The sequence below is a fragment of the Zeus faber genome (assembly GCF_960531495.2).
Source record: "Zeus faber genome assembly, chromosome: 20".
Lineage (NCBI taxonomy): Eukaryota > Metazoa > Chordata > Actinopteri > Zeiformes > Zeidae > Zeus > Zeus faber.
Genome location: NC_137207.1, coordinates 9,334,705 through 9,362,143, shown reverse-complemented (window position 1 = coordinate 9,362,143; position 27,439 = coordinate 9,334,705). Strand labels below are relative to the sequence as shown.

The window sequence follows — 27,439 nt, the reverse complement described above, 5'->3', positions numbered from 1 at the left end:
GACTGTCTTTCCAAATCTCAGAGGTGTGTCTGTCGGATCTCACACTTTTGACATTCATCCCCGAACAGCGGAATCGATTTTGATGGCGACACGGTTGGACTTGCGAACAAGTTTGCCATGTGCACTGGGAATTCAGGTGGAATCAATCAGGTACGATCACGCCGGCGGAGAACAAAGTGCGGTTCTTCCGCGAGTCACTGGAATACTGTAGGAGAGCTTTGACTCTCTGTACCGACAAAAAAAAAAAACAGTGTTTTTCAAATTTGCCCTCCCAGGATCACCACAACAACCTTATTGGTCTGGCCTCCACCATTGCCCATGAGATGGGTCATAACTTTGGCTTATCTCACGATTCCCCGAGTTGCATGTGCAGCTCCGTCAACAGTGGGACCTGCGTCATGGCGGACAAGCTCAGGTCCGTCTGCTCCGCTAGAAACAAGCTGCACATTTTCATATATACTTACATGCTATATTATTATAAACTATATTAATGTTTTTTATGTATGCAGTATCACAGCTAGTATGAAGAAGTCAAAGCATATGGTTTAAATAGCTACATTTTATGATACAGATCCACACTCCCACACCAAATCGGGAGGGTTATTGCATTTCCCTGGAAAGCCAAATCATTGCATTGTTGCCTAACCCACCCAGGAAGGGAACTCAAGTGTTCCCAGAGTCCTTCAGCGGCTGCAGCGAGAAGCAGCTTGCAGAGTTTTTTGAGAGGGCTCAACCCAGCTGCCTGTCCAGGCCCAGCAACGCCAAGACCATCGGTGTGGGCCCGCGGTGCGGCAACGCCATGCTGGACCCGGGGGAAGAGTGCGACTGTGGCACCGTGGAGGTAAATGTCACCCGGCGGCAGAGACGCGCATCCTTTAGCACAAGAGTCCCCCCACCCACCCCGCTGAGCCGTGACACCCCCACAACAATTATTTTTCAGTTTTTTAAATTCACACTTATTTCTTTCTTTATTTCCAAGGAATGCAGAAATCGCTGTTGTGACGCCTCAACGTGTCGGCTGGTGGACGGTGCACGCTGTGCGCATGGAGATTGCTGCAACGAGACCTGCCAGGTACCGAAGCTCCATTTCTCACGATGTTAAACACGCAGTTATGCACAAGGACGCATGCAGACAAGCGGACCTGTCATTTAAAAGAAACGTGGTGAAGAAAAAACAAAAAACAAAAAAACGCCCGAAAGAAAGTTTGGCTTGCTTACTTGGGAGCAGATAGGTTGGTTGAGCAAGTTCATAAAGGCGGTGAAATAATAACAGGAAGCAGGGTGGGCTATCCTAAAACTTCCACTCGACCAACCACATCCTTCCGCACAATGCAACCGTCAAGGCCCCGAGAGCGCGGCGGTGCCAGTGAGAAATAATACATGTTCTGTAACGCTAATGTTTAAAGGACGTTCACTGTGTAATGGGTTGCGCACAGCGCTTGCACTGTGCTCTTCCTGACTGGACTGACGGGCTCTTCCTACCAGAGTCACAACAATCAAATGGAGGAATCTTCAATCCATTTAAATTGAAATACAATTTTTATGTATCTAATGAATATGCACTTTATTTAAACACAAGAAAATGATTGATGGACCGTCAACTGGTTTAGAAAATGTTATCCATTTAATACACACATACTGTGGTCACGTCACTAAATGAACTGAGGCACTTTATGTTCTGTGTGTGTGTGTGTGTGTGTGTGTGTGTGTGTGCGCGCGTTATTATTTCACACTTACCACCACACTCAGAGATTCAGGAGAAAAGTGTTTCTTGAATTAACAAAAGTGGTGGCAAATGTTGTGGGATAGCAGTCAAACAACAACAAAAAAAGCTAATTGATAATAATCCTGATTTGACAGTTGAAGCAGGCGGGCAGTGAGTGCCGGGGCACTGCCGGGGAGTGCGACCTGGCGGAATACTGCAGTGGCCTGTCGGAGAACTGCCCGGCCGACAGCTTCGTGATGAACGGAAAACCCTGCTACAACCAGGGCCACGGCTTCTGCCATGACGGCCGGTGCCCCACGCACCAGCACCACTGCTGGAGGCTGTTCGGACAAGGTACCGGTACAAGACACTTGTAACGAAAGAAAGTGCAAGACTCAACGGGAGAGTCCCTTAACTCAGTTGTGTTGAAAGGAACTTGTCATGAGGAAGGTGTCCTCGGGCGCTGACACAGGATGTGCACAATTACTAATATTTTGTGAACACACGTTGACTGTCAAATTTCCTCTGTCTTAGGGACGAAGGTGGGGTCAGATAGCTGCTTCGACCTGAACAAAGGGGCCAGAGAAGAGGCTCACTGTGGGAGGAGCAAATATGGCTACATCCGTTGCACCGCACCGTACGTATACAATCCGTGTTCCTACAGACCGCTGACAACGTCGGACCTTAAATCCCGACAGGGAGCAGGAAGACAGGAGACATTCATAAGGGACTCCTGTGAGAATTCCCCACCCCGGCGATCTGTAGAATAATAGGATTTTCGTGTTTGATGTGGAATTCGACAGTGCTTTGAATTTTTTTTTTTTACCAAATAGTGTATTATTTATAAGAATATTAAGAGACACATTACTATTAATAATAATAGTAACAATAATACAATTTATTTGATCATTTTCTTATCTAATATTTGATTACAATTTTTAATTGTAGTGTTATCATCATAATCAATGACAAATTCACAGTGAAGCAACGACCAGAATGAACGACATGGGGGGGATGTAACGAGAAGGTTTTTTGGCTGTTTCGTGCTCACACAGCAAGACGCATTCATTCCTGTTTCAGAAATGTGAAGTGCGGCTCCATCTTCTGTGAAGGGAGTGGGGACTCCATCACGGGGAAGAAGGCGGTCTTCACCCTGCCCAGCAAGAGGCAGTGCGTCGTGGCCATGGAGGAGGATAAGAAGAGGAACCTGGACATGGTCCCCGCTGGAAGCGTGTGTGGACTCAACAAGGTGACGCGGATGAAAACGTAGAATTTCCATCGCTGGTGCCGCACAATTCAATTTGGTTTGTTATTCCAAAGAATTATTATTATTATTATTATTTTTTTTTATTTATACAGGTGTGCCTCAACAACAAATGCGTAAATTACTCAGCATATGGAGAAGAGCAGGATTGTTCAAAGAAGTGCAATAACAACGGGGTGCGTTCTCAAATCTGAGGTTTTGGTTTGACGCTGATTGTGACAATCGCACCAACTCACCTAGTGTCTCATTGTGTTTAAATAATCAGGTGTGTAATCACAAGCGGGAGTGCCACTGTGGCCCTGGCTGGGCTCCGCCCTACTGCAATGCACAGTATGCAGATTTACCCCGAGGTAAAGTCCTCCTTACGAAATGACACATCACAAATACCTTTTTATAATACAGAGCAGATATTGAACCGCAGCTTATCTTTACAGGCCATGAGGTAATCATCGGTGTCTGCGCCGCTCTGGCCATCCTCCTGGTTCTCATCTTTGTGCCGGTGGGAGTGATGTGCTACAGGGCGAACAAGAGGGACACCTTCCCACCGTCGAGGTTTGAAACCGCCCCGATTCGCACTCCCCACCCGCTGTTATTTGCGCGGTGTACGAATCATATTCCGGTCGTTTCGTCGGGCCTTTTTCCGTTTTTTTGTTTTTTTTCCCCAAGTGAAAACCTTTCTTCTATGGTGTTCACAGGAAGGTCCATTCTACTCGGGGCAAGATGCACCCGATGTTCCGGGAGCAAAGTGCAAAGGGAAAGCCGCAGATCAGCGATCCCACCTTGATGGAGACCACAGCAACACAGGCCTGCGCCCCTCTGCTTGTAAGCGTTGGCCCCGGCAGACCGGCTCCACAGGTAAAAATATGAAGTAAAACGTCGGCGTTTATTTGCAGACAGCGCAGAAGTCGTGAGCGTCGTCCGGTTCTCAGACTGAGCCGGTATTTTTATTTTTCATTTTTAAACGTTTCCCGTTTACTACAGTCTGCAAGTTAGGGATGAGTGTTCATGATTTAAAGGAAAAATATGACTGTCATCGATGCGTCATTGATTCTTTGGGTCTTTTTTTCCGTCACAGCTGACTCCTTCGGCTGCCTCGAAACCTTTGCCGCCTCTGAATAGCAAGCAGGTAAGTCATAACAATATCGCGAGGCAACATGGGATATCATTACCGGTTATTTATGACTCATATCTGGGCACATACGGGGGGGGCTGCTCATTTCAGCAAAATCACGACTGTCACATGACTTGCGATTCTGTCTAAACTTCCAGATTCCTGCTGTAGCTCCAGTGAAATCCAGTCATCCACCAGTCCCTCCAGTCAAGCCCAGTTCTTCTCCAGTCCCACCAATTGATTTAAGCCCTTTCCCAATCAAGCCCAGTCCATCTCGAGTTCGTCCAGTCAAGGATAGTCCTTCTCCACTTCATCCTGTCAAGCCCAGTCCTCCACCAGTCCCTTCGGTCAAGCCCAGTCCTCCACCAGTCCCTTCGGTCAAGCCCAGTCCTCCACCAGTCCCTTCGGTCAAGCCCAGTCCTCCACCAGTCCCTTCGGTCAAGCCCAGTCCTCCACCAGTCCCCCAAGTCAAGCCTAGTCCTCCACCAGTCCCCCAAGTCAAGCCCAGTCCTCCACCAGTCCCTTCGGTCAAGCCCAGTCCTCCACCAGTCCCCAAAGTCAAGCCACCCTCCTTTAAGTCATTGAATCCATAGGTTTTTAATTTTTGCAACGCTATAGCAGCATTTTGCTTGGCTGTTTGCATTCCTTTTCACGTGCTCCCAAAGGCCTCAGGGTTTGGATATAGACAGTAAAGAGAATTTGAATGGACCTTTCCTGCAGCTTTGGACTCTGCAAGAGTCCTCTGTGTCTGCGCTAAAAGCCAAACGTGTATTTAACGGTTGGGGCTTGAGTAAACATCAGTCAACATCCTCGATAATTTAAGAGCCAAGCCGCTGGGTCTGGGTCATACATTTCCCAACTGCCATGGAAAAATTTTTTTGTTTTTTTTTTAATGGAAGGAACTTTAAGCCGCTCGAAAAAATGGCTATTTGCAGTTTTCTTTTATTGTCCAACAACTCCTTTTAAATGAAAGGAGGCTCATTGGAAACGGTATCCTCTGTGATTGTCTTTTATTAAGATGTCAGCCTGTGCCTTACAGTAAAACATTCCTAACTTAAATTATTATTATAATTATTATTATTATTTGTTTTTTTACACTTTAACAAATGGTATGTTGTATGGGAAACTTATCTTTGTAGATGCCTTTGGACAGTTCTGCACTACTGAATGTATTTAGCTGTGATTCAGTTAGAGATGCACTCATCTTTTTGGGGGGGACAAGACAGTCTTTCTTGTCCATGACCTCAAATAGTCACGGAACCTCAGAGCCGGGGGCCCAGTTAGTCTTTTTCAACCCGTAAAAGTCATGAGGCCTATGCCTCCAAAGGAAATATGGGTTTTAGTACAAAGCTGGGGCGTCGTTAGGGGTGGGCGTCCGGGGCTTCAGCCCCGAAGGTTTTTGAATAGCCCTAAATCTAAAATAGCCCCGAAGGGCCGGCTCTGCGCCCCGATCACTCCATGTCTGACGGTACCGGCTATGCCCACGCTGCGCCGAAACAGTGTTTTTTATTTTTAGATGTAGGTTACTTTATTTTACTCTGTTTCCTTGTGGAACGAAACAAGCACCGTGCGGCCAACAGTGTATTTAACAATGGCGTCGCTAATTTATTTATTAAAAGTATGTTATGTATGAGAAAAATGAATGTATGTACAGTTATCTATGAACAACTTGAACTCTATTGATACTCAGGTGGTGCAAGACAGTAATGTGAAGTGAACCTCATTGTAGAAACAGTGGGAGAAGCACATGTTGCATCGACTGATAGGTTTGTCCTGTGTTACAATTTCATGCTGGTGTTCTGTTAGTTTTATTTTGTACTTTGTGTGGGTAATAAATCATGACCGTCTCATCGCATAAAGACTCTTCTTAAGTCTGACTTAGCTTTATGTGACTCGTCGTTTTGAGCGTTTCAGCCTCCAACCGCTTTTATAACCCCGCTCCGTTTCTATTGTTCTAGCCCAGCACACTGCACATAAAACAGCAAACACGACATATTCATGTCTCCCTGGTGAGTGAAGCCAGGAAGTGGTCTGGGAAGCAGCATGAGTCAGCTCTCAGCTGTCAGCTGGGCCAGCGCTCCAGTGGTGAACGCTTTTCACCCGGGTCTGCCAACAAAGAGTTAAGAGTAAGGGGGACATCCCTGTTTTATGCCGACAGAGGCCTATTGACATGCATTCACACCAAGAGAAGCCTCAGACATTAGTCATCACTTGCCTGAAACTTGAGTTTGTGCGCACTCAACCGGGCCTAACTGTATTTTAAGCCTATGAAAACGATACTTTCGGGTCAAGTTGCAGTTACAAACGAAGGGAAAATTCTTGGGATAAGTAACCTCCTGAAAATGTGATTCGGACCAACGGTGTCTGGTTTCAGATGTGGGCGTTGTGTTTGCTGGAATGCACGGGGGCGGTCACAGTGATTTGGAGGCCAATATGAGGCCTTTCTCCACCTGACTTAATGCAAGCATTGCTAGTAAACAAAAACTATTAGAGGGAGCTCTTTTCAGTGAGCAAAGCTAAATGAACTGACTAACTGAACCGTACAAACTCTCTTCGCTCAGAAGAAGACAATGGGACAAAATTATGAGATAATATTTTAAATACTACATGAAATGACTCAGGGGTCACTCCAGCAAAAGGATCATTTGCGTGTTTTGTTCGCAACTCTAACCGTAGCTTCTCCACTCGTTCTCAAAATAAAGATCCGTCTGTCCTATCAGTGGAGCGAGAAGTGCATAGACCTTTATAATGAAGCGCCAATGCCCTGACATAAAACAAATAGTGCAATAAAGCGTTTTAGGGGCAGGGGGAAAATTAATCTCAGACAAGCCGGAACCCGGCAGGCACCCGGCAGGACTGTGGCAGGACCGTAGCGTGTTCAAGTCTGCGTTTTGCCGTCCAAGTCACCACCATTGTTTCGTGAATTACACGACTTGGAGGAGACGACGGCTCTGTGGCTCAAAGCGCTAAGTCGCTGTAGGAGGTCTTCGGGGTTGGATGCTGAGAGAGCCTTTTGAAAGGCAGCAGCCCAAAGGTGTGTTTAAAAGCGCCCGGAGACCCGAGACTAAGTGTGAAGGCGATCCGGTGGCCTGATGGTTTTATAGTCCTGTACATGGTCTGGGCAGGTGGCCGGTCTGACCTCCTCTCTGCCACAGTAGCTGGATTGCAATGACAAATCCCGCCGCTGGGTCTAGGGGAGGACTTGGTGCCCCCGCCAGCCTCTGTGAACAATGGTGCTAGGGGTTATATGTGAGAAAGCCCTGCATGGCCAAAATTTTGATCGAGGAGTGTGTCTAAGAGAGAACGCACAATTCATCTCATTTTGTGGCAGACATCAGGGGAGAACACTACTGTGCCAAGACATGGGTTGGGCCCATCTCTCAGCAAAACACCTTTACTTCAGCAACCATCAGTTGTTTTAAAATTTCAGCCGCGCGAGGCTTTCTCACATATAACCCCCTAGCACCATTGTTCACAAAGGCCACGGGGGTGGGGAGCCAAGTCCCCCCCAGACCCATCTCAGTGGGACCTGCTGTTGCAATTCAGCTACCGGAGCCGAGAGGGCCACACGCCTAAGTACTGGATGCGCAATTACAACCCCATCAGGCCACTGGGTCGCCTTCACGCTTGGCCCTGGTCTCCGGGAGCTTTTCAACACGTAACTTGGGTTGCCGGCCTTCAAAAGGCGACCTGGCATCGAACCCGCAAATCCTCCAACGCCGAGATTCTCAACCAACGACTCATCTCTCTGCACTGCTGAGTCTGATAAAGGCAGCATCTGAATCACCAGGCCACCGGGGCGCCTTCACGCTCGGGCCCCGTCTGCGGGCGCTTTTAAACGCGCACTTGTGTTTCAGGCTCTCAAAGGATCACCTGGCAACGAACCCTCAAATCTTCCAACACCGGAGTGCTCATCCAACACCTTATCTCCTTGAACCACTGACTCCTATGAATGTTTCCTCAAGGAACAGGATTTGGATGAATAATCAGCACTTGAACCTGTGACTTTCGACTTTCAGACTTTAGCTTAAAACCCATATTTGGTATTGTGTTCAATGTCTATTTTAGGACATGACATGGAGGAACATATTTTATCACAGCAATTTTGGGTAATTTGTACAATATCAATTACAATATTCCATATTAAAATCCCCCATATTTAACGGTATAATAATGCAATTTATCAGACTAGGTTTTGTACTGATGATATTCCTTGTTGTTTTTTCCTAATTCTAATTATCGGGATAGTTATCGGATGTGAGTGATGCACAGTGCCGATCGCTGGAGTGACAAAGGAATTTTTATCTTAGAAATTTTGAGTTTGTTTTTTTTTGCCCCAGGCAAAAAAACTGTCATATGGAAAGACCGTGGGAATGCAGGTCCCGAGCAGGGGGCTGAACTCCCAGAGAAAGACTGGCTGATTCATTCCGATTCACAAAGCTGATTCACAGAGCTATTAAAAACAGTGTAGCTTTAAAGTAAGGCTTTTTTTTTTTTTTTTTTTTAAAACAGGACACCTTTGTCTATGCTTGTTCTCCTCTGTGTTGCAAGCAGAGACTGGCTCCTCAAAACCAAATAACACCTGGACTCCGGAACTTAACACTGGTTCATTGCTTGAAATGCACAGGATATTTGCCAGTTAGTTCCATTAATTCACTTCCTGTGAATGTAAAGCAGGAAATCATCTTTACTGTGTGACGTATACACTGTGATCATATGAAGCTGCTCTATATTTGCCTTCAGCCTAGGGGAGATGATGTAACATCGATAATCTAATCTTTTCAATGCCAACAGTGAGTATCACACTGGAGTGTGTGTGTGTGTGTGTGTGTGTGTGTGTATTGGCGGGGGGTGGAATATCTTCCCTCACTATGAGTATCGTTCCTCAGCCCACGGAACGCCCAACACTGACTACAGCAATGAGAGCTTTCATTGGCCAGAATCACACTCCTTGGCATTTCAACCGAAGCTCAGACAGAACAACAGATCTGAGCAAATGTTTGAAAAGCCTGCCATGATTTCTATGCAAACAACACTCCCAGTTTTAATTGTTTCCTGGCAGTAAAAACAACTAGCCGACTTCCCTGCAGCACACCCAAGAATGAGAGGCAAGTGGTGGTGGGACAGGGAGGGAAGAGTGCACGGACCGACACAACGTTCCTGGCTCAGTGACTCACAATTAATCACCCACTTACTCAACAACGCTCCAGTTTTATGTTACAAATGTGTTGACCCAATTTCTTCCAGCTTTCCCGAAACAAACGGTCACCTTTCGGCGCCCCGATTTGAGCCAAAGGATATCAACCGAGATGGTATTTTTAGAGATACAGATTGTCAGACAGCAGAGTCATGCCAAACTCATTGTTTATTGTAATATCAGGCAATGCGATTGACAATGCGATATCTAAGAATGAAACAATAATTGACAGATTTAAACCATCGGATGGAAACAAATATCTGACCGAAAAGAAAATAGTCATAGCATGTTACTTAAATACAAAAATATTTTTTTTTGTTCCATTGCACTTGAACTTTATAAATACACCTTGGAAGGTCATCTTTCTTTCGACAAATGCACCACCTCCGTGTCAGGCATGACAGTTTACACTTTGACAGTTCAACAGCAGCTCATTCGCACATTTGCCATGCTGGGTTTTCTGTTCTCCGGTGTTTCTGTACTAAGATCCATTTGTTTCATTGGAAATTAATGGACAATGATTATCATTGTGCTCGGGTGACTTGTGAAAACCAGGCCGTGGCAAACCTCCATATACAAACCGTCCAGTGAAATAGTGTGCACAACATGGGGGTGGGGGGGGTTTATGGACACAAGAGAACCAATTGTGTCAGCGTAACATTTAAAAAGACAAATGTACATTATAGATACAGACAATGGCCAGCCACTTGTATATTTTTTTCCATTTAATCACATCTAGCATGACCAAGGCGTATGCCCTATGAGATAATTAACACTCTGCTCAATCAAGCAAACCCTGCGCAAAAAAAACATGAACAATCTTAAACCCCCTTAGAATCAGATGGATAGTAAAAAATATATCAACTTGAATATGTCAATGAGTGACTGGAATATTCAACAGTTTCCCGTTTAGTTTGCAATGGGATCCCAGCGGGATTATGGTCTGAGCGCTGCATGTCTTTACAGAGAGGCGATACATGGGAGTATCAAAGTGCTGCTTGCATGATTGTTATCTCCTCCTTCCCCAAACTGCTTCCTGTGTTTTCCCTCGTGTAATGTCACAAGCTGTCTCCTGCTAACAGAACAACCCAGTCTGGTGCTACAGTTTGCTTGATTTTTTTTTTTTTTTTTTTTTTTGCAATTATAGTAAGAATTAACATAAATTTTGTCGGTGTGGCTATCATAAATCAAATGCCCACACGCTCACTCTAAACAGAATTGAAATAACGAATGCTCAGTTGAATAACATTTTTTCCCCGTATAAAACCATTAATACTCCTTGTATAAACTTTTCATCAACACGAGACGATGAGAATGGAGGAACACCATGGAGCGGGTGTGGGTTGAGCCATTTTGAACATCCCAAGTCAAAGATTAGCGACTGCCACTCCGTTTTGTTAACAGCATTCAGTCCTTAGTGTTACTCGGGGTGCAGGCAGGGACCAGCTGGATGGTGCTTCTTTCAACAGCTCTTATGCATTTTGCTTTTTGAGTTTTGTAGATAGAGTTTCGTATTTCGTCCAGCTCCAGTCTTGGTCCTAAATAGAAGGGGAGAATCAATGGGTCACATCTACTGTAGCAGGTGGAGTAGTTCATATGATGTTCCATTTGTTACCCGCTCCGACGGATAACAGGGCGGATGCATAGCTTGTTCTGTCAGAAAACTCTACTGCGCCACACACTGCCACGCCCTTATGGGCCAGCCCTACTTAGGCGGCCGGTCCCTCCTGCTCCACCTGCACTGCCCGAACATTTGCACATTCCTGCACAAACTGTCCAGCTTTATTAAAAAACAACAAAAAAAAAACAAAAAAAACAAAACTGATCCTATCTGACATATTCTTATATATTTTACTTAATGTTTTCCCATTGCTCTACTTTATGCACCGAACACCAAGGAAAATTCCATGTACGTGTAAATTTACTTGGCAATAAAGATTCTGATTCTGACTAGATGAGTGAGTCACTTGTCCTCAGAGCTCCTTTCTTACTCACCACTATGCTCTTGGCCTGGTCATCAGCAGCCTCTTGCATCAGGCTGGTCAGCTGACTGAGGTACTTCTGGTTCTCCTGGAGGAGACGTGGAGCGGCATCGCTGGGGAGGGGGGGGTTAAATTCCTTTGTGAGGATTCATGTACTGGCTATCTAGCTGTTAATATTTACAATACTTAAATGTCAGCATGCTCAAGTTATTCTGTCCATGGCCGTTTTTTGTATTTATTTGTGTGTATTGTCCACATACCAAGGCCAAAAATGATAATTCAATGTTTATTCATGTCTTTCTGTGGTAGTGAGAAAATGGCATGGCGACATGAAACATAGTGTACTGTATGTAGTTCGGAATTCCCAATTTCGGGTATGACGAGGTTAATAAACCCCATAAACAGGGCAGCTTTTCAATCTCCCTTTCACTCACACAACATTACCAGGAGGAACAACACAGTAGCCAAAAAGTATGTAGTTATGTACATTTATCTTGGAGCATGCGCTGTGATTCAGGATTACTCAATGGTTCGCTTTTATAAAAAGATGTCAAGAGTGGAAGACAAACTATTCCACACACATTCCAAACACACAACTATCTCATGGAATCGTCCCTCAAGTGTTTAAAACACAAAATGTTCAATTCATCCATCCTATTCCCTCAAGCCCTACCGAGGGCCACGCTTAAAACTCTTGACCGTCGCATTTTCAACGATGAAAGGACAAAGTGATCCATCCACCCAGTACCTGTCGTTTGGCCCGGGCAGGGAGGTGAGAGGGTGTGGGGAGCTGATGGGCTGGGCAGACTGGGACCACTGGGATGCCTGCAGTGGGTTGGATGACTCCGGACTGGCTGCTATCGAGTGCTGCGACGAGTTCTGAGCCTGGAGAACAGCGCACAGTGGGAAGCACCAAAATTGTAAAACCCACAAAGAAAAAAAGCGGATGATATGACTTGGCCAATTCCTGACCTGAACTTAAGTCAGAACGAGGTACGAACAAGAGGGAGCACCGGAGAGGAGAGTTTGAGAGCCTCACATGACTGACAGGAAGGTTTGAGGTATTATTTTTAATTGTTTTATTTTTTCCTTCCCGCAAAATCTGAATATCACTTGTCAACTTTGTATAAAATATAATAATATCAGCCCAAATAATACATTTAAGCGGGTGCCACTGTTTGGTTTTAGTGAGAGAGAAGACAAGAGGAGAAGAGAAAGTCCAGGCGAGCAGCAGGGAGTAGATTTATTTTCTGGGTAATTTATGAATTTTCATGAGGTACACGCTCTGAACGTGTCCTTATCGATCGAGTCCAAAATAAGTCTTCATTATCACTATATCATTATTACATAGCCTGCCACAAAAGGGAGATTAAAAAAATGCTATTTGTAATTCACAGTATACTTCAAAGAAAGCACGATTGTTGCAGGGAGAAGTATGACTTTTTTTTTTTCCCCGCATGTGCGTCAATCACCGTCAATCACCCCGGTTATGAAATAACCGGCCCAGCCCAACTATCACCCCCATACAATGATTAAACACCAAACCAACAGCTCATGACTCAGTAATGTCACAGAGCATTGCTTTGAGACTAAGTGTGCGGCCTGCACATCCTCACTGTGGCTCTCTATTATGCGGATGTCGTAACACCTGTAGGCCTTGGAAGACTGACGTAACACAGTGCGCAGACCAAAGATGGACTTCCAGATGAGAGGACAATTTCTCTACGGGGAAATGTGAATTCAAATAAATTGCGGTCCACACAACCTCTTTTCACCTTCATTTTTCTTAAATGACACAAAATTATCTTCAGACAATCAAAAAAATGTGCAAAAACCTTTTTCTTTTCATATGAAACAAATTAGAATCAATCATCACCTTGCTATCTTTTTTGAAAATGACCGAGGATGAATTATTTTTAGGGCCTATAGTTTACGTTCTTAAATCCTTCTGGAAAAGGACAGATTGTTCACGTTTTAATCTCGTACATTCGGGTTCACACTGTCCTGAGACAAATTAAGCAAATGTGGTAAACAGTCACATGAACAAACAGGCGCAACAGTCGTATGAAGAAATGGGGGGAATATTTTCAGTGATGCACCGGACGTTCAGAAGGTCGTTTCTTTATCTTGTTTATGCCGCAGCAGTTTTCCGTCCTCGTGTTAAAATGTTGAGGTTAGAAGCCCTAAGCCACTACATTTTTTGTGAATCCTGTTTTTCTTAACACCAGAATGCACATGATGGGTCAAAAATGACCCAGATGATGGTTTTCTTTCTTGACTTTTCAAACAAAAATATTCTTATTTAAAATTCCAGGAATTCCTTCATGAAGGCAATTTTGATGCTGTGAAAAGATCATTTCTCAATTAGTTTGATTAAATATTAATCTATTAAATAATATGCACAAACTTAAAATAGATTTTTGAAACGAAAAATGCATTTTGTTTTATGTGACATTGAATAATGAGCATAACAAGCATTTGGGAAATTAGCTCGACAATTTACTCCAGTATATCTCTATTTGCCCTCAAGTTATTTTCACCTGCAACTGTGGTTTTGTTATCTTTGAACTCAGTGAAGGTGTAAAACTGAACAGCTTAAGTATGACCGCACCCCAAAGTATCTTGTTGAGAAACTCACACACGCGATCTTCAGCAAATGCCAGAACTCTCTCTGTCTTTTGATCTGCATCTGCATCACGGTGTTGTCTGCGTCCTTAATGCTCTCCAGGGTCTTCTCGATCCGTGGGAACAGGTCAATGATCTTCTGTTTACTGAGCAGGATCTTGCTGTCGGGGAGAGAAGACCAAATAAGGACTCAGCCGACAGGTAGGTTTGGGAGGCACAGAGGGGCTTCTTAACATTCCCGAGCTCAGCTACCATTTAGGAGAAAAAAAATAAAAGAAATTGGGCTTCTAGCAACAACTCAAATTAAAGCTTTTGAGGAGGAACGTTTTTTGATACAGAAAGCTATCTTGTTCAACAGATTTTATCATCAGAAATCTGAATTTACTTAGCAAAGCACTTTGCCAAGTACCGTTGTAACCAGAACTTGACATTTGGATCAATGATCATGATCACTTATTTGTGGTGGTATGGAATAGTGTTAAAGCATCATTCTCACCTAAGGTGTGTGTACAGATCTTTGAGGACCTTATCTTGGTTCTGGACTGTCTGAATGATGGCTTTGACCATCTCAGAGCTGTCACTGCACACATCTGGTTCAGGCGCTGCGGGACAAAGTTAAGCACATTCATTGATCATCCCATTTGCAAGTCAATTCTGACAGTAATAAGGTAACATTTTTAATATGCACGGAAACACTTACTTTTGCATTTCATTTTCAGTTGTTTGTAGAGCTCAATGGCTTTTTCTTCTCTGCAGTGAGAATGTGGTATAGAAAATGAAAAAATAGTTCAAAATGTACTTTTAACAGTCAAGCGCAGCATATTTGGAGCACTAAGTGAGACCAGCTAGGAGCAGTAACACGATTTAGTTCGAAAACTTTCTGGAAGTCTTCAGTAAGTAAATGGTGAGAGCCAGCACATCAGCCCCAACTCAATGTTAACCATCATCACTCACAGCTGCTCCATCTTGTCTCCTTGGCGACGGGCATATGGGCTCCTCTGAAGTTCCACGATTTCAGAGTGCAGCGCCATGATTTCCTCATCCAAGTGGCCCACCTCTGCCACCTACAGCACAAAAAGAGTAACACCTCAAAGACTTCCTCCCATTCAACTCATGTTTGTACAAGACAAAAAAATAAATAAAAACAAAAGCCCAGAAGGCAAAGCAGAAATCACTTTCTACAAATAAGTATTAAAAAAAAAAAAAGTGCTTCACTTTCAAAATAAATCTCACGCCTCCTTCACCTAAATATCGCTCAACCTCCATTGTCCATCAAATATTATAGCTCCACTTTAGAGTTGCATAAAAGGGAGAAAAGTGTTCCAAGAAATAATGGCATAAACTAAAATATGGAGAGAATACCATCAACATGGCTGAAAAAAGAGGGAATATTAAAAAATATTGTAATCAAAAAAATGAGACGTTCACAATTTTTTAAGAGTGTAACACACACTACCTGTAGGTTTGCATTCCTTTGAAACTAAAAATCTTACATAACTCAATTAAAAATTGAAAACATGCAGTACCTGTGCGAAAGCAGCAGCCCTCTCTTCATTCTCCTGCCATGCTTTCAGCATCTTTTCGGAAGCTTTTTGAAAGCAAAAGATAACACTTTATTGATCCCAGGGGGCAAAATCAGATGGTAAAGTAGAAGTTGACCGACCACGCCCAGTGCAAGTTTAAAAAAAAAAGTAAAAGAAAAAGTAAATAATAATAATAAAAATAAATATGTAATAAAATATATGTACATATATAGAAGAAAACAGGGATAGCACTTGGGCAGCTGACTATGTTGACTTTTAGGCCCAATATGGGCAAGTGGTGGGCAAAGCATAGTAGGTTACATAAGTATATAGTAATTACTGCCTCATAACAGTAGTATTGTATTGTGTGATGATAATTGTAATGGCATTATAATTATTAAAAAAACAACAACAAAAAAAAACAAAAATTCCACAAAGGTAATAAAAAATAGAAACCATATTACCAGGCCACACCAGCTTCAATGCTGTCGTAAATGTGTGTAAATTATGTTTTTCATATGGTACAGCATCAAGTTATTCAATCTGTTTTCCCATTTCCCCATGTACTGCAGGGAGGTTGAATCCCAGGAGAACTCACATATTCCATAGTGCATCTGATCGCGGTACTTTTCCAGGTCATACTGGATGCTGCTCTTGAAGAAGTCCAGTTTGGCCTTCAATTGCTGCGAAAAGCCAAACATGCTGTTCTTGTACCTGGTTAGGTTGGTGTTGTAGCGCAACAGACTCAGCCTGAAGCCAGAGAGGAAGAAAGAGGAGAAGCTGAGTTGAAGTTTAAAGACTGGATGTCTCTGAGAGAAGCTCATTTAAACAACGTACACCTCAAAATATAAACTTTTGCAGCGCCATTTATGCATAAAGTCTCTGGAGCAAATAAGATCTGATTTTCTTTATATCATGTGACTGCATGCTTGGAATTACTCAGGCATCCCAAAGATATGTTGGAGTCGCCTGTTTCCTCCTAGAAAACTGCAAGTCTTAAATGTTTTATGGTGGGTACGTCACATCTCGACAAAGTGCAGCCTGGTTGACTCATAGTGAGATAACACAGATAGATAGACAGAGATAATAACTGAAACAAAATGGAACATGACTCAAGACAATGGGAAAATCAAGATGTTAGCATGAGAACAGTAAGTTAGCCTACAACTAGCGCATACCGTCTCTGGCCATGTCAATCTGTTAATACGGCAGTGATTGTGGGTATAACTTGGGACTGCAACAACTAAATGCCAGACTGATCCTGGAAACCAAATACATTTCACTTTTTCATGCTGTACATGCAGAAATAAAAGACGGATTAGAAAGTTGTACCAGAATTTTTGTCATGAAGGCCATTAAATAATGCCATAAAAGCAGCATAAAAATAATTACAATTACAAAGCATACTTTAGTTCAGCCTCGTGGAAAGCCTTGTGATATTCAGTTTGGCTAGCCCTTGGTACAGATGTGGACTCACATGGCAGCTCTCTGGCCTTGGAAGAGCCTGCTGTAGTCCTCCTTCAGCCCACAGATATAGCTCACTGCTTCACCCCACACCTTCTTAAGAACAACCAGAGGCAGCTGGGTCTTTGCCTCTTGCACTACATGGAGAAGGAGAGAGAGTATAGACAAATCACACAATGTGGTGTTTGGCCAGCTGAATATAAAATTCCCTACGACAATAAATCATTCCATATTGCTCAGCCTAATGTGGTATAAAAACAACATGGAAGAAGGTCAACAACATCTTTAATTGGGGTGACTTTTTATGCTCAAGAGGATCAGGTATTATCATTTAACAGTATCACACCTGCAAAAATTACCCACCAATAGTGTTGACATTATCAGGCAGCTGTCTGGCACTGAAGGGGCCAGAGTACTTGGTAAGGCTCTTGTCAAACAGGTAGACGATATAGCTGTCCCAACCTCTCTACACAAGACAGAACACAAGTTCCAGTTAGAGCCTCATTGAAAATCCTGATGAATTATCTTATCCCAACACCTGCTTGGCTACATCCCTGAACGAGAAGACAGTTCACAATTGCACCGATTGTCAGGCCCTATTGTGGTCCAAGCAGGCTACCAAACATTTTTTTTTGTCTGTGATGCCCGTTTTAGTTCAGTTACTGCAACTGAGCCTCAGTACTTTAACTCACCAACAGTCGGTCATCGGTCAGTGAAAATGTTTTGCGAAACGGAAACTATTACTTCATAACATGTCATTTGTTAACATTAGTAGACAATTGAATGACTCAGTGTATGTGACCCATATGGGCTCAAGTATTTTCCTCCAATGAGTACCAACCCCAGCCACAGCCACAGGCTGCACCCCGGTCATTGTTATATTGCTTAATATGAGTTTCTCACCACCCCGTCTAGGACACACTGGGCAGCAGGCTTTCTGGGGTCCAGCGACACCCCAGTTTCCTGTAAAAGCTCCTGGTTCACCACATCTATCTTGGTCTCGGCCTCAATGCGCTTCTGTAGGGTGTGGAGACTTTCTTCAGGAGCCAACTCGAAAGAATGGACCTGAGCAGTTGTCATGTTCAGGATATGGACGACCTGATGGCAGCAGAGAAAAGCTATCAGAGCACACTCTAATTCAGTCACAAAGGCATTTACTAGAACAGACCATCTGCAGTGCAACATAATAATGTGCTCAATATAATTAAATTAGTGCAACAAACCGTAAATGTGGCTGCACCATTGTGACAATGGTTAACTGCACATATTTCAACATCAACAAAAACTTTTAGAAGATGGATTTGACTCAAGTTATTTACCTTCATACTCAATATCTGCTCCAATACTTCAAAGCACTGTGGTTTTTTGTTGTCAAGATTGACCCTGCCCCCTCTCTGGACAGGATCCCACTTTAGCATCAGTTGCAGCAGGGCTTCCATTGGCTCCAGGAGTGTGCTATAAATGTAGGATTCGAACACACGTAAAGGATGAGACATCGGGACTGGCTACTCTTTTCAGTGCCTGCAGCTTGTGAGCTCATGTTTTCACAGTCAGTGTAACTAAACTGTTAATACATTGTGTATCCTTCAAAAACAAATGCATTGTGATCGGTGGAAGAAAAACTACCACTGCTTAACCAAATGACACAAAAGTGGAAAACAAAATGCGCTCAGATCACACAGTAAATACGATTTCATATTCATTCAGCATGTTTAGATATTTGGAGGAGGGACAGTAGCGGTGACGAGGGTCCAGACCTGCTCAGGTTGTTGGGATAAGGGAGATGTGTGAAGAACCTGACTTCTCCGTTCAGTTCCTCCACAGCCATGATGTCTTTTGGTCCTTTGTTCCTAACTTTGCTAGCCCTGAGGATGGGATGGTGTTGTGGAATGGATTAAACAGTAGTAAACCGTTGTGTGTCATTGTGCTTCAATAAAATGCAAATGCCATTTTCGTTGACTGAATGCCTTCAATTATCAAGTCTATAACACTCCCCTTAAATGTAAACAACTTCATTTCAATTTCTTAGTGACTGCGAAAGTCAGAAAATATCCATCCTACCACTGGACAGGATGCAGGTTGTGCAGAAATGGTCGGAAGCCACAGCTACATTCAAATATCATGGTGCCAAAACTCCAGTAGTCCACAGTAACAGTGTACGGTTTATTTTCAAAAAGCTCAGGAGCCTAAGGAAGACAGATAGTGTAAAAGAATCACCTGAGGATTAAAGTTGATAAGCCCGTTACAGGAACCTCCCTTCCCACAATATACACAACCGCTTTCAAGTAGTAAACACACACTGATTTTCACAAATATATATCCTGTCCTATATGCATGTATATTTCTTTCTAACTCTGACCTTACATTTTCCAGTTATTATTGATCTAATAAAAATTGCCTTTGTGCACCTATGAGAGTAGCTTTGATCTGCTATGCTTGCTGGCAAGTTATTATTTTCTATTTAAATCTAAATAGAAAATAACCCCACATGTTGATATCAGTCAATTCAGATACTTGTTTAATTTGTTAGATTATCTCTTACGGAATATGTAATACAGGTTTAGAATAAGCATTCAATACCAATTCAGCTCATCATTGTAAGCTCAGCATATATAAAATGATGTTGCCAAATATTAGCCGACCCGTTAAAGTCTGTTTGAACAGTACAACTCCAAATGCTTCCTGTATGATACGGAAAGAAGACGCACACAAATTACACATTTCTACAGGTTTCTAAGTCTTGAGTGAAAGGCCATCAGAAAAAAAGCTATTATTTTTCTACTTTTTGGATACTAAACTTTTTGTGATTATACTGGCATGTGCATACCAGATACTGGAGAGTGCCGACAAAGGAGGTGCACAGACTGCCTTGGTCCAAGTCTTTAGCGTAGCCCAAATCAATGATTTTGTGAACAAGCTACAGAGGACACAACAATGAAAGAAATTATACTCCGGTACATGCACGGTAAAATGACAGGGCAAACAAGAAAAAAATATTAATTTTACCTTTCCACCAACATCTTGTAGAACTATGTTTTCAGGTTTGAGGTCTCTGTGTATGATCTTGTTTTCATGCAAATACTGGATGCCAGACCCTACAACACATAAGAATTGTACATATTGTACATGCACACGGTATACGAAAAACTGTCCACTAATAAACAACTTGTATGCAGTAAAACACTCTACGCACCCACATCGTTGAGTAGCGAAAGCACTTCACTCTCTTTCAACCCACAACAGTTTTCAGGTTTGCTCAGCACCTAGAACCAGACGTGCATCTTAGTAAAACAATAATGGCGGGTTTTTCCCCCATCTCAAACCAGGTGACTTGCAGCTACCCCTTGTTGGCTCGGTACATTTACTTTACTGTAGACAACTGAAATTCATCAGTTATTCATCACACACACACACACACACAGACACACACAGACACACAACTCATCTTGTTCCAATGGCACCTGTCAAGGGGTGGGATATATAAGCCAGCAAGTGAACTGTCAGTTTTTGAAGGAGGAACATTTTTCTTTGTACTTTTCTTCTTGAGAAAAGTAACCCAATGTTGAAAAATAACGTGAGATCCTTGAAACATAGGTAGCCCCTTGATTTCAAGACATGTTTCCAAAGTCATACATAACCAACCACAAGGTTTGTGGAAACATTTGTCAGTGAACTTATGAGCGAACATTTGGTGGTATGCATGTTTCATGGGTGAGGATCTATCTCTCACAACATTAAAACCACTGACAGGTGAAGTGAATAACATCGATCACCTTGTTCCAGTGGCTCTTGTCAAAGGGTGGGATATCTTAGGCAGCAAGTGAACAGTCAGTTATTGAAGTTCATGTGTGGGAAGCAAAAAAAATGACAAAGGGTAAGGATCTGAGTGACTTTGACAAGGGCCAATTTGTGATGGCTAGACGACTGGGCCAGAGCATCTCCAAAAATGCAGGTCGTGTGGGGTGTTCCCGGTAGGCAGTGGTTAGTACACACACACACACACACACACACACACACACACACACACACACACACACACACACACACACACACACACACACACACACACACACACACACACACACACACACACACACACACACACACACACCTTAAAACCGCCTGCCTAATATTGTGTAGGTCCCCCTCATGTCGCCAAAACGGCTCTGACCCGTCGAGGCATGGACCATGACAAGATCCCTGAAGGTGCCCTGCAGTGTCTGGCACCAAGACGTTAGTAGCAGATCCTTTAAGTCCTGTAACACTGTTCTTACACCTAAATTAGGGTGTACCAGTTTTTTTTGTTTTTTGTTTTTTTTTTTAAACCTGGGTAAACCCCCTAAAAATATATATTTCTGGTGCGTCACGTTCAACGTCACGAACACATCGGTAAAGTGCCGTGTCATGGCTCTAGTGTGATTGGGAATGAAAGAGTAGAGGAGACAGCAATCTAAACCAACAACGAGGTAAAACTGTAAAGATAAAACTGGGAGCGGGAACCAGCTTGGGGTGATGCTGGAGCTCCCGGCGGGGAGCGTGGGGGTTCTCTGCTGTGTTCCCCACACTCAAAACATTTCATGGTCCCCAATGCAGAAAAAAAGACATTTAACTTATGATTTTGATTCTAAATGGGGTACGAAATGATCGAATGATACACAGATATTCCTGCCTATTTCCGGCAGTGTCTGGAATTTTAACCACGTTGCATCGCACCGATAAAGGGGCCGAAACCAGCAGGTCGAGCCGGTGTCTTGTTTACATTAGAGCCGATCGGAGGTGGAACCAACTAAAACCGGTGTCTATTGCAGGGTCATTTGACCTGGGACTGAGACCCAGGTTTTTCCTTTCCCACTGATGACAAATGCCAGATGTTAGCGGGCGTTACCTGGTTTTTGGTGCAGTGAGAAAGGGGTATAAGTTGCGAGGTGGGGCCCCCATAGATCGGGCTGGTTGTTCCAGCACATCCCACGGATGCTTGATCGGATTGAGATCTGAGCAGTCTGACGGCCAAGTCAACACCTTGAACTCAAGCCATTCCTGAACAATATTTGCAGTGTGTCAGGGCACATTATGCTGCTGAAGGAGGCCACTGCCATCAGGGAATACCGTTGCTATGAAGGGGTGTACTTGGTCTGCAAGAATGTTTTGGTAGTTGGGTATGTGTCAAAGTAACATCCACATGAATGCCAGGACCCAAGGTTTCCCAGCAGAATATTGCCAAATGCTTCATACTGTCTCCTCCGGCTTGACTTCTTCCCGTACTGCACCCTGGTGCCATTTCTTCCCCCGATAAACGACGCACATGCACCTGGCCATTCACATGATGGAAAAGAAAACGTGATTCATCAGATAAGGCCACCTTCTTCCATGGCTCCATGGTCCAGTTTTGACGCTCACGTGCCGATTGTAGGCGTTTGCAAGCTGGCATGCACTGTGTGTTCTGTCTATAATGCCTTTCTATCATAGCCAGCATAATTTTTTTCAGCAATTTATGCTACAGTAGCCCTTCTGTGGGATCGGACCAGACGGGCTAGACTTTGCTCCACATGCGCATCAATGAGCTATGTGCACTCGTCGCCGGTTCACTGGTTCTCATTCCTTGGACCACTTTTGGTGGGAACACCCCACAAGACTTGCCGTTTTGGAGATGCTCTGGACCCAGTCGTCTAGCCATCACAAGTTGGGCCCTGCAACGTCGCTCAGATCCTTACGCTTGCCCATTTTCCTGCTTCTAACACATCAACTTCAAGAACTGACTGTTCACTTGCTGCCTAATATATCCCACCCCTTGACAGGTGCCATTGTAACGAGAGATTCACTTCATCTGTCAGTGGTTTAAATGTCGTGAGAGACAGCGAGATAGCGAGATAGATAGATCCTCACCCATGAAACACGCATACCACCAAATATTTGCTCATAAGTGTACTGACAAACGTTTCCACAAACGTTGTGGTTGGTTATGTATTACTTTGGAAACATGTCATGAAATCAAAGGGCTACGTGTGTTTCAACAATCTCACGTTGTTTTCTCCACACTGGCTTACTTTTCTCGGGAAGAGAAGTACAAAGAGAAATTTTGTGAATGAGAATGGGCCTCATTTTGTGAATGGGGACCATAATCCATGAGAGTGCATCCATGCAGGACAAGGGTCCAACTGCTATAAGAGCCTCACTTTTCTCAGGTCTCCCCGGGAGCAGAACTCCATGGCAAGCAGGGGAAGATCATTTAAGGCTATGTGCTTCATTTCCTCCGGCACATCTCTGGCTGTCACCACATTGATATGATTCAACCTGAGTGGAAAGAGATGGAACCAGAGACCAGTCACAACCACAATTTTTTCCTTTCTTTTTCAGAACTCCCCAAGCAGATATGCTAAAGAATGTTTTCCCCGTAGAGGTCAGATCCTGGCTGTGGCAATGCTGCCACAAGTCTAACAATATTATCATCACCATTGTCCTCTCTTTCCCAGCTGTATCTGGCCATGAATAAATTCAACCCTGAGGGGAAGCACATATCATTCAGAATGTTATTTCCGCAAGGGTGGACATAAACAGTCTAGAATTTTCTCAGCCATGGTGTCAAGAAGCTAATTTGGTTGCTCTGTAAGTGAATGCAATCAAACAGAATCTTTGCAGAAGTCGCCAGTCGGTTGAAGTTCAGCTATATTTTTGAAATAAAGATGAAAGATATCTTCAAATACCAAAAGCAGTCAAGACTTAAATATCATTCAGATGAATAGTATTTACACTGAAAGTAACAAGATAACCTATTTCACTTGGACTTTAAAACAAGAAGATAATGTTTTGTGGATTTTCTGAGCTACAGACCAGTTTGTCTATAGGTTGTACAGTTTAGTGCTCGTGCTTTTAAGTTTCAACATAACATACCTTTACAGCAGGGGTCTCAAACTACAGGACCGGGGGTCACATCCGGCCAGCGAGACCATTCAATGTGACCCGCTACATGGTGATAATATACTGTATTTTTAAATCTGGTAGCAATTATTTTTTAAATCAACGCTTTATTAATCCACACAAATGTACTTCATGTTTTCAAAATATAAAAAAAATAATCAAATAGATGATGAGAGATCTATTCTTACAGGATTACTGGGCTATTCACAAATGTGTGGGAGAGAGAGGAAAAAAAAAGGAAATTAAAAGGCCGGTTCAACACGACCCCCAAACAGTTATTTGAGTTTGAGGCCGCTGCTTTAGAGGCATTCAAAACAATGCAGAACCATATTAGTAAAAGAATGCAATTGAAGAAAGACATGTTTGCCTAATATAAATGGGCTTATGGAACTTAAGCTGGTGTTCTCAACAAGCAAATAGGTTGAACAGAGGACATGAGAGGAGGCACAAACTTTTTCATGATCTGGATCTCTCTGCTCCATCTGTCCTTATTTCTTGGTGTCAACTCCAGACGGCACATTTTCACAGCAAGTTTATCATTTGTTTCCTTTAATTCAGAAGAGGAAATAAATTATAGTGATAGTATTACCAAACATTTTAAAGATATGTGCAACGTGACAATTTCTGCTACACCTGGCGGGGCACGGGGAGCATCCCTGTTACGCACGGGCACTAATTAGGGATGTCAGGAGACGGGTCCCGACTAAGCATTGAAAACACGCTAAGCATTTTACAAATTTGATTTTTTTCCCCCATTTGATGAATGTCAGTGCTGATACGCGAAAATTAATTCTGTTTTTATGAAGTTTTATTTCTTTAAAAAAAAAAAAAAAAGCAAAACGACAGTGGGCAAGTTATGAAATTGGTGTACGCCCAAGCACTGTGCAACAACACTGACACCGATAACTGCAGCAACCCTAGTGGTGGCGCAAGGATGCCATGACCACTTAGCTTTGAATTTGTTTAGACCCTGGATTTGATAGGCATTAGGCCTGAAACCCCCATTAGAGAATATTTTTTTATTGTTAGAGATAACGGTGAAACTAGAATCAAAAACATACACAGTCATTATTGTACATTATCTAATGGTGCATCTGCTTAATTAAACAGTGTTGAAGCTTAACTATTAATCATTTTGCTGGGGACATCCTGGAACGTCTTGAAGTACCTGGGTGAGAGCTTTCACTACCTGCCCCTACTCTATTCAACAGATAGGAAGACATTCATGTGCCTGTCGAGCAGTAAACCAAGTTGTCATGGATGGCGAAGTGATCAACTCACATGATGTTGGTAAAGGTAAACGTGTGCAAATCCGCCCATGCCCAATCTTTCTTTCAATTCCCAGTCTCCACAGTTTTGGTTTTGCCTGAATGGCGGCTTCTCCATGGCAATACAGGCTGGGGGGGGGGATACAACATACCAAAAGGTCATGTTTGTGTCATGTATGTAACATGTAATCACTTTGACTCATTTGGATTGACTGGTTTTGTTTTGTTTTCAGACAATTAAAAATTAATAAGAACTACAAGAAAACATTTGCCAAATTCATAACAAAACATAAATAAAATATACACGTCTGAAAAGGAGCAGCAAGAAGTAAACATAATAGGCGACCATAACTTGTAATGACGACATAATGTCTCAAACTGACCATTCGGCTATCTAGGTAATATTCCTAATTAAGTGTGCCGGGAAGGACTCGGCAAGCTGTTTACAAAATGTTTATCTGCCAACATTTTGCCCAAGAGGTTTCCTATGGGGAAAATAACACCAACACGATTTTATCCCCACAACACAAAGGAAAAGTCGGCAGAAGTGAATAGATTTTTAGCGGTTACACATTCTGCCCAAGATGTTTCTTGGAAAGAGTGACAAAATAGTGGCGAAGGAATCCAGTCTTTGTGACGTCACAGCCATCAAACCGAGCCGTGCAATTTCTCCGGGAATTGTCTCGTATCATATTAGAATTACGATATCGTTTGACAATATATGAACATTTGAATATTATAATGTTTTATACATAATATACCTGATACGGGTCTATACCCTGGATCAGCTGGAGATCCATTACGTTGTGTTGATACCGTAGACAGTGTGACGACTGTCTTGGCGTGTTTAACGACAATACGCGCAACCTACATCCGGGACGAGCGGTGTTTAGCAGTGGAGCTAGCAGAGGTCACCACGGTCCCGTTCTATCACATTATTTCGCTGAAATAATGGCTATCGAAATACTATCGTCAGCTAATAGCGAATGTTAACTGAACGCAGGCCCCAGGAACTAGACACGTCCATTAGCTAGCCGCTTAGCACTGGGACACCGCAGGAAATAGACACATCCATTAGCTTGCCGCTTCGCGTTGGGAAAAACAAAACCCTTCAACGGGAAGGGCACAGCTTTAAAATACAGATAGTCAGGCCGGAAGGTGAACTGCGCCTGTGTCGAGACTTACTTTGAGTTCTTATGGAAATGTCATTGATCGGTTTCTCCGGGAAAGTGTGACTGTCTTGTTTGCAGCTCACTGCAGCGCTGTACTGTGTACTTTCCTGGGAATGACGTCATCGCAAACCCCGGCTGTTTTTTTTGAAAGCGGTATGGAGGGGGGGGGGGGGGGGGGGCGTGGTCAATAGCGCAGAAGCGTCTCGCGCCTTGTTTACAAAAACACAAAAAAACATTAATATGATAAGTCGCAAAATTATTTATTTATTTATTTATTTATTTATTACACTTTTGCATAGAATCACAATTATATAGAAGAGGACTGGGGCCAGATGGGAAAAAAAATAATGATCTCAGAGTTCTGAGAATGAGTCAGAGACCTCAAAGAACTCTGAGGATTGCCAATTTTCACAGTTGAGAACATTATATTTGTGTTGTGTTGTGCTCCAATATACATTATTTTACCGATTTCACGTTTGGACATAGACGAGGCAGACAAGGAGTAACTTAAATTAAAAAATGATGGCGGGTTAAGAGTCCTAGCTCCTGTGACTCCTTCGCCACTTTTCCCTTTGCCTCCAGAGTTATGATCAGTTATGATCAGTTACTATTTAAATGAATATTTATTTCTAAGTAGGGACAGGGGCTTATCTGGGTGATCTGCAGTGGTTTTTTCCCCATCCTTTGTGGGTAGAAATGACAAAACCAGACACAAATAACCTTTGAAAACAGTTTTATTTCAATCTTCTATGCCTCCAAAAATAAGTACACAAACAACACATCCTTGGTGGGTTTTAACGAGGCAGTGACACATGTAGGTTATGGATAGCAGAACATGGACAGTCTAAAAACACCGTAATGAATCGGACCCCAACATGTAAAATTATTTCAATGAATTGGCTTGATTCTATAAAACATATCCGTATACGACAGCATTAAATGTACAGCCATTTCCTTCATTCATATTGATAAAAAATAATTACTGCCAGGACAATACCCTTGCCCTACCTTTCATATTTACCATTCATTTAATACCCGAGAACTTCATACAAACAAAAGCAGACCGCGTCGTAATATCTCATGCTTTTATATATATAAATATCACATTCAGTAATGATCGGGGCAGAACCAGAACCGTAGAGATGATATGATTGAAGACTGACATCTCCGGGGAATGTTTCTACGGGAAAGGCCGCGGCCGCGCCCATGCCAG

At 43.1% G+C, this 27,439-nt stretch overlaps 2 protein-coding genes across 2 annotated transcripts in view; one reads left to right on the top strand and one right to left on the bottom strand.

Moving 5' to 3' along the window:
• Window positions 1-5,916, top strand: part of LOC307245339 (zinc metalloproteinase-disintegrin-like jararhagin) — a gene marked incomplete at its 5' end in the record, with an annotated part of 7,759 nt that extends 1,843 nt beyond the window's left edge. The window contains 13 exons of the mRNA XM_080020869.1: window positions 69-150; window positions 276-415; window positions 655-841; window positions 980-1,072; window positions 1,861-2,059; window positions 2,240-2,342; window positions 2,786-2,954; window positions 3,065-3,145; window positions 3,235-3,319; window positions 3,404-3,521; window positions 3,665-3,824; window positions 4,045-4,095; window positions 4,239-5,916. Of these exons, the coding sequence (XP_079876995.1) occupies window positions 69-150; window positions 276-415; window positions 655-841; window positions 980-1,072; window positions 1,861-2,059; window positions 2,240-2,342; window positions 2,786-2,954; window positions 3,065-3,145; window positions 3,235-3,319; window positions 3,404-3,521; window positions 3,665-3,824; window positions 4,045-4,095; window positions 4,239-4,673 (1,903 nt within the window). The 3' untranslated portion in view covers window positions 4,674-5,916. The remainder of the gene's footprint in view (window positions 1-68; window positions 151-275; window positions 416-654; window positions 842-979; window positions 1,073-1,860; window positions 2,060-2,239; window positions 2,343-2,785; window positions 2,955-3,064; window positions 3,146-3,234; window positions 3,320-3,403; window positions 3,522-3,664; window positions 3,825-4,044; window positions 4,096-4,238) is intronic.
• Window positions 5,917-9,427: 3,511 nt separating this feature from the next.
• On the bottom strand, window positions 9,428-26,339 carry LOC307246071 (inhibitor of nuclear factor kappa-B kinase subunit alpha-like). The gene is made up of 22 exons (XM_080021868.1): window positions 26,240-26,339; window positions 25,068-25,183; window positions 24,239-24,333; window positions 23,045-23,162; window positions 20,065-20,134; window positions 19,878-19,966; window positions 19,699-19,788; window positions 18,933-19,057; window positions 18,629-18,736; window positions 18,191-18,326; window positions 17,775-17,969; window positions 17,235-17,337; window positions 16,885-17,008; window positions 16,006-16,157; window positions 15,411-15,472; window positions 14,839-14,948; window positions 14,585-14,634; window positions 14,381-14,486; window positions 13,898-14,045; window positions 12,008-12,144; window positions 11,273-11,372; window positions 9,428-10,815 (listed from the first exon to the last, which is right to left on the bottom strand). Exons 2-22 carry the CDS (start codon window positions 25,170-25,172, stop codon window positions 10,750-10,752), a joined length of 2,289 nt encoding a protein of 762 aa, XP_079877994.1. The 5' UTR covers window positions 25,173-25,183; window positions 26,240-26,339; the 3' UTR covers window positions 9,428-10,749.
• Between the last annotated feature and the right edge of the window lie 1,100 nt (window positions 26,340-27,439).

Bases quoted from the DNA above. Each gene is read 5' to 3' on its own strand.
- LOC307246071 (XM_080021868.1), bottom strand. From the start codon at position 25,172: ATGGAGAAGCCGCCATTCAGGCAAAACCAAAACTGTGGAGACTGGGAA. The intron at 20,135-23,044 runs GTGAGGCTCTTA...GTCTGGTTCTAG, and splicing joins CCCGGGGAGACCTGAGAAAA to GTGCTGAGCAAACCTGAAAA. The intron at 19,967-20,064 runs GTGCGTAGAGTG...TATGTGTTGTAG, and splicing joins TTCGCTACTCAACGATGTGG to GGTCTGGCATCCAGTATTTG.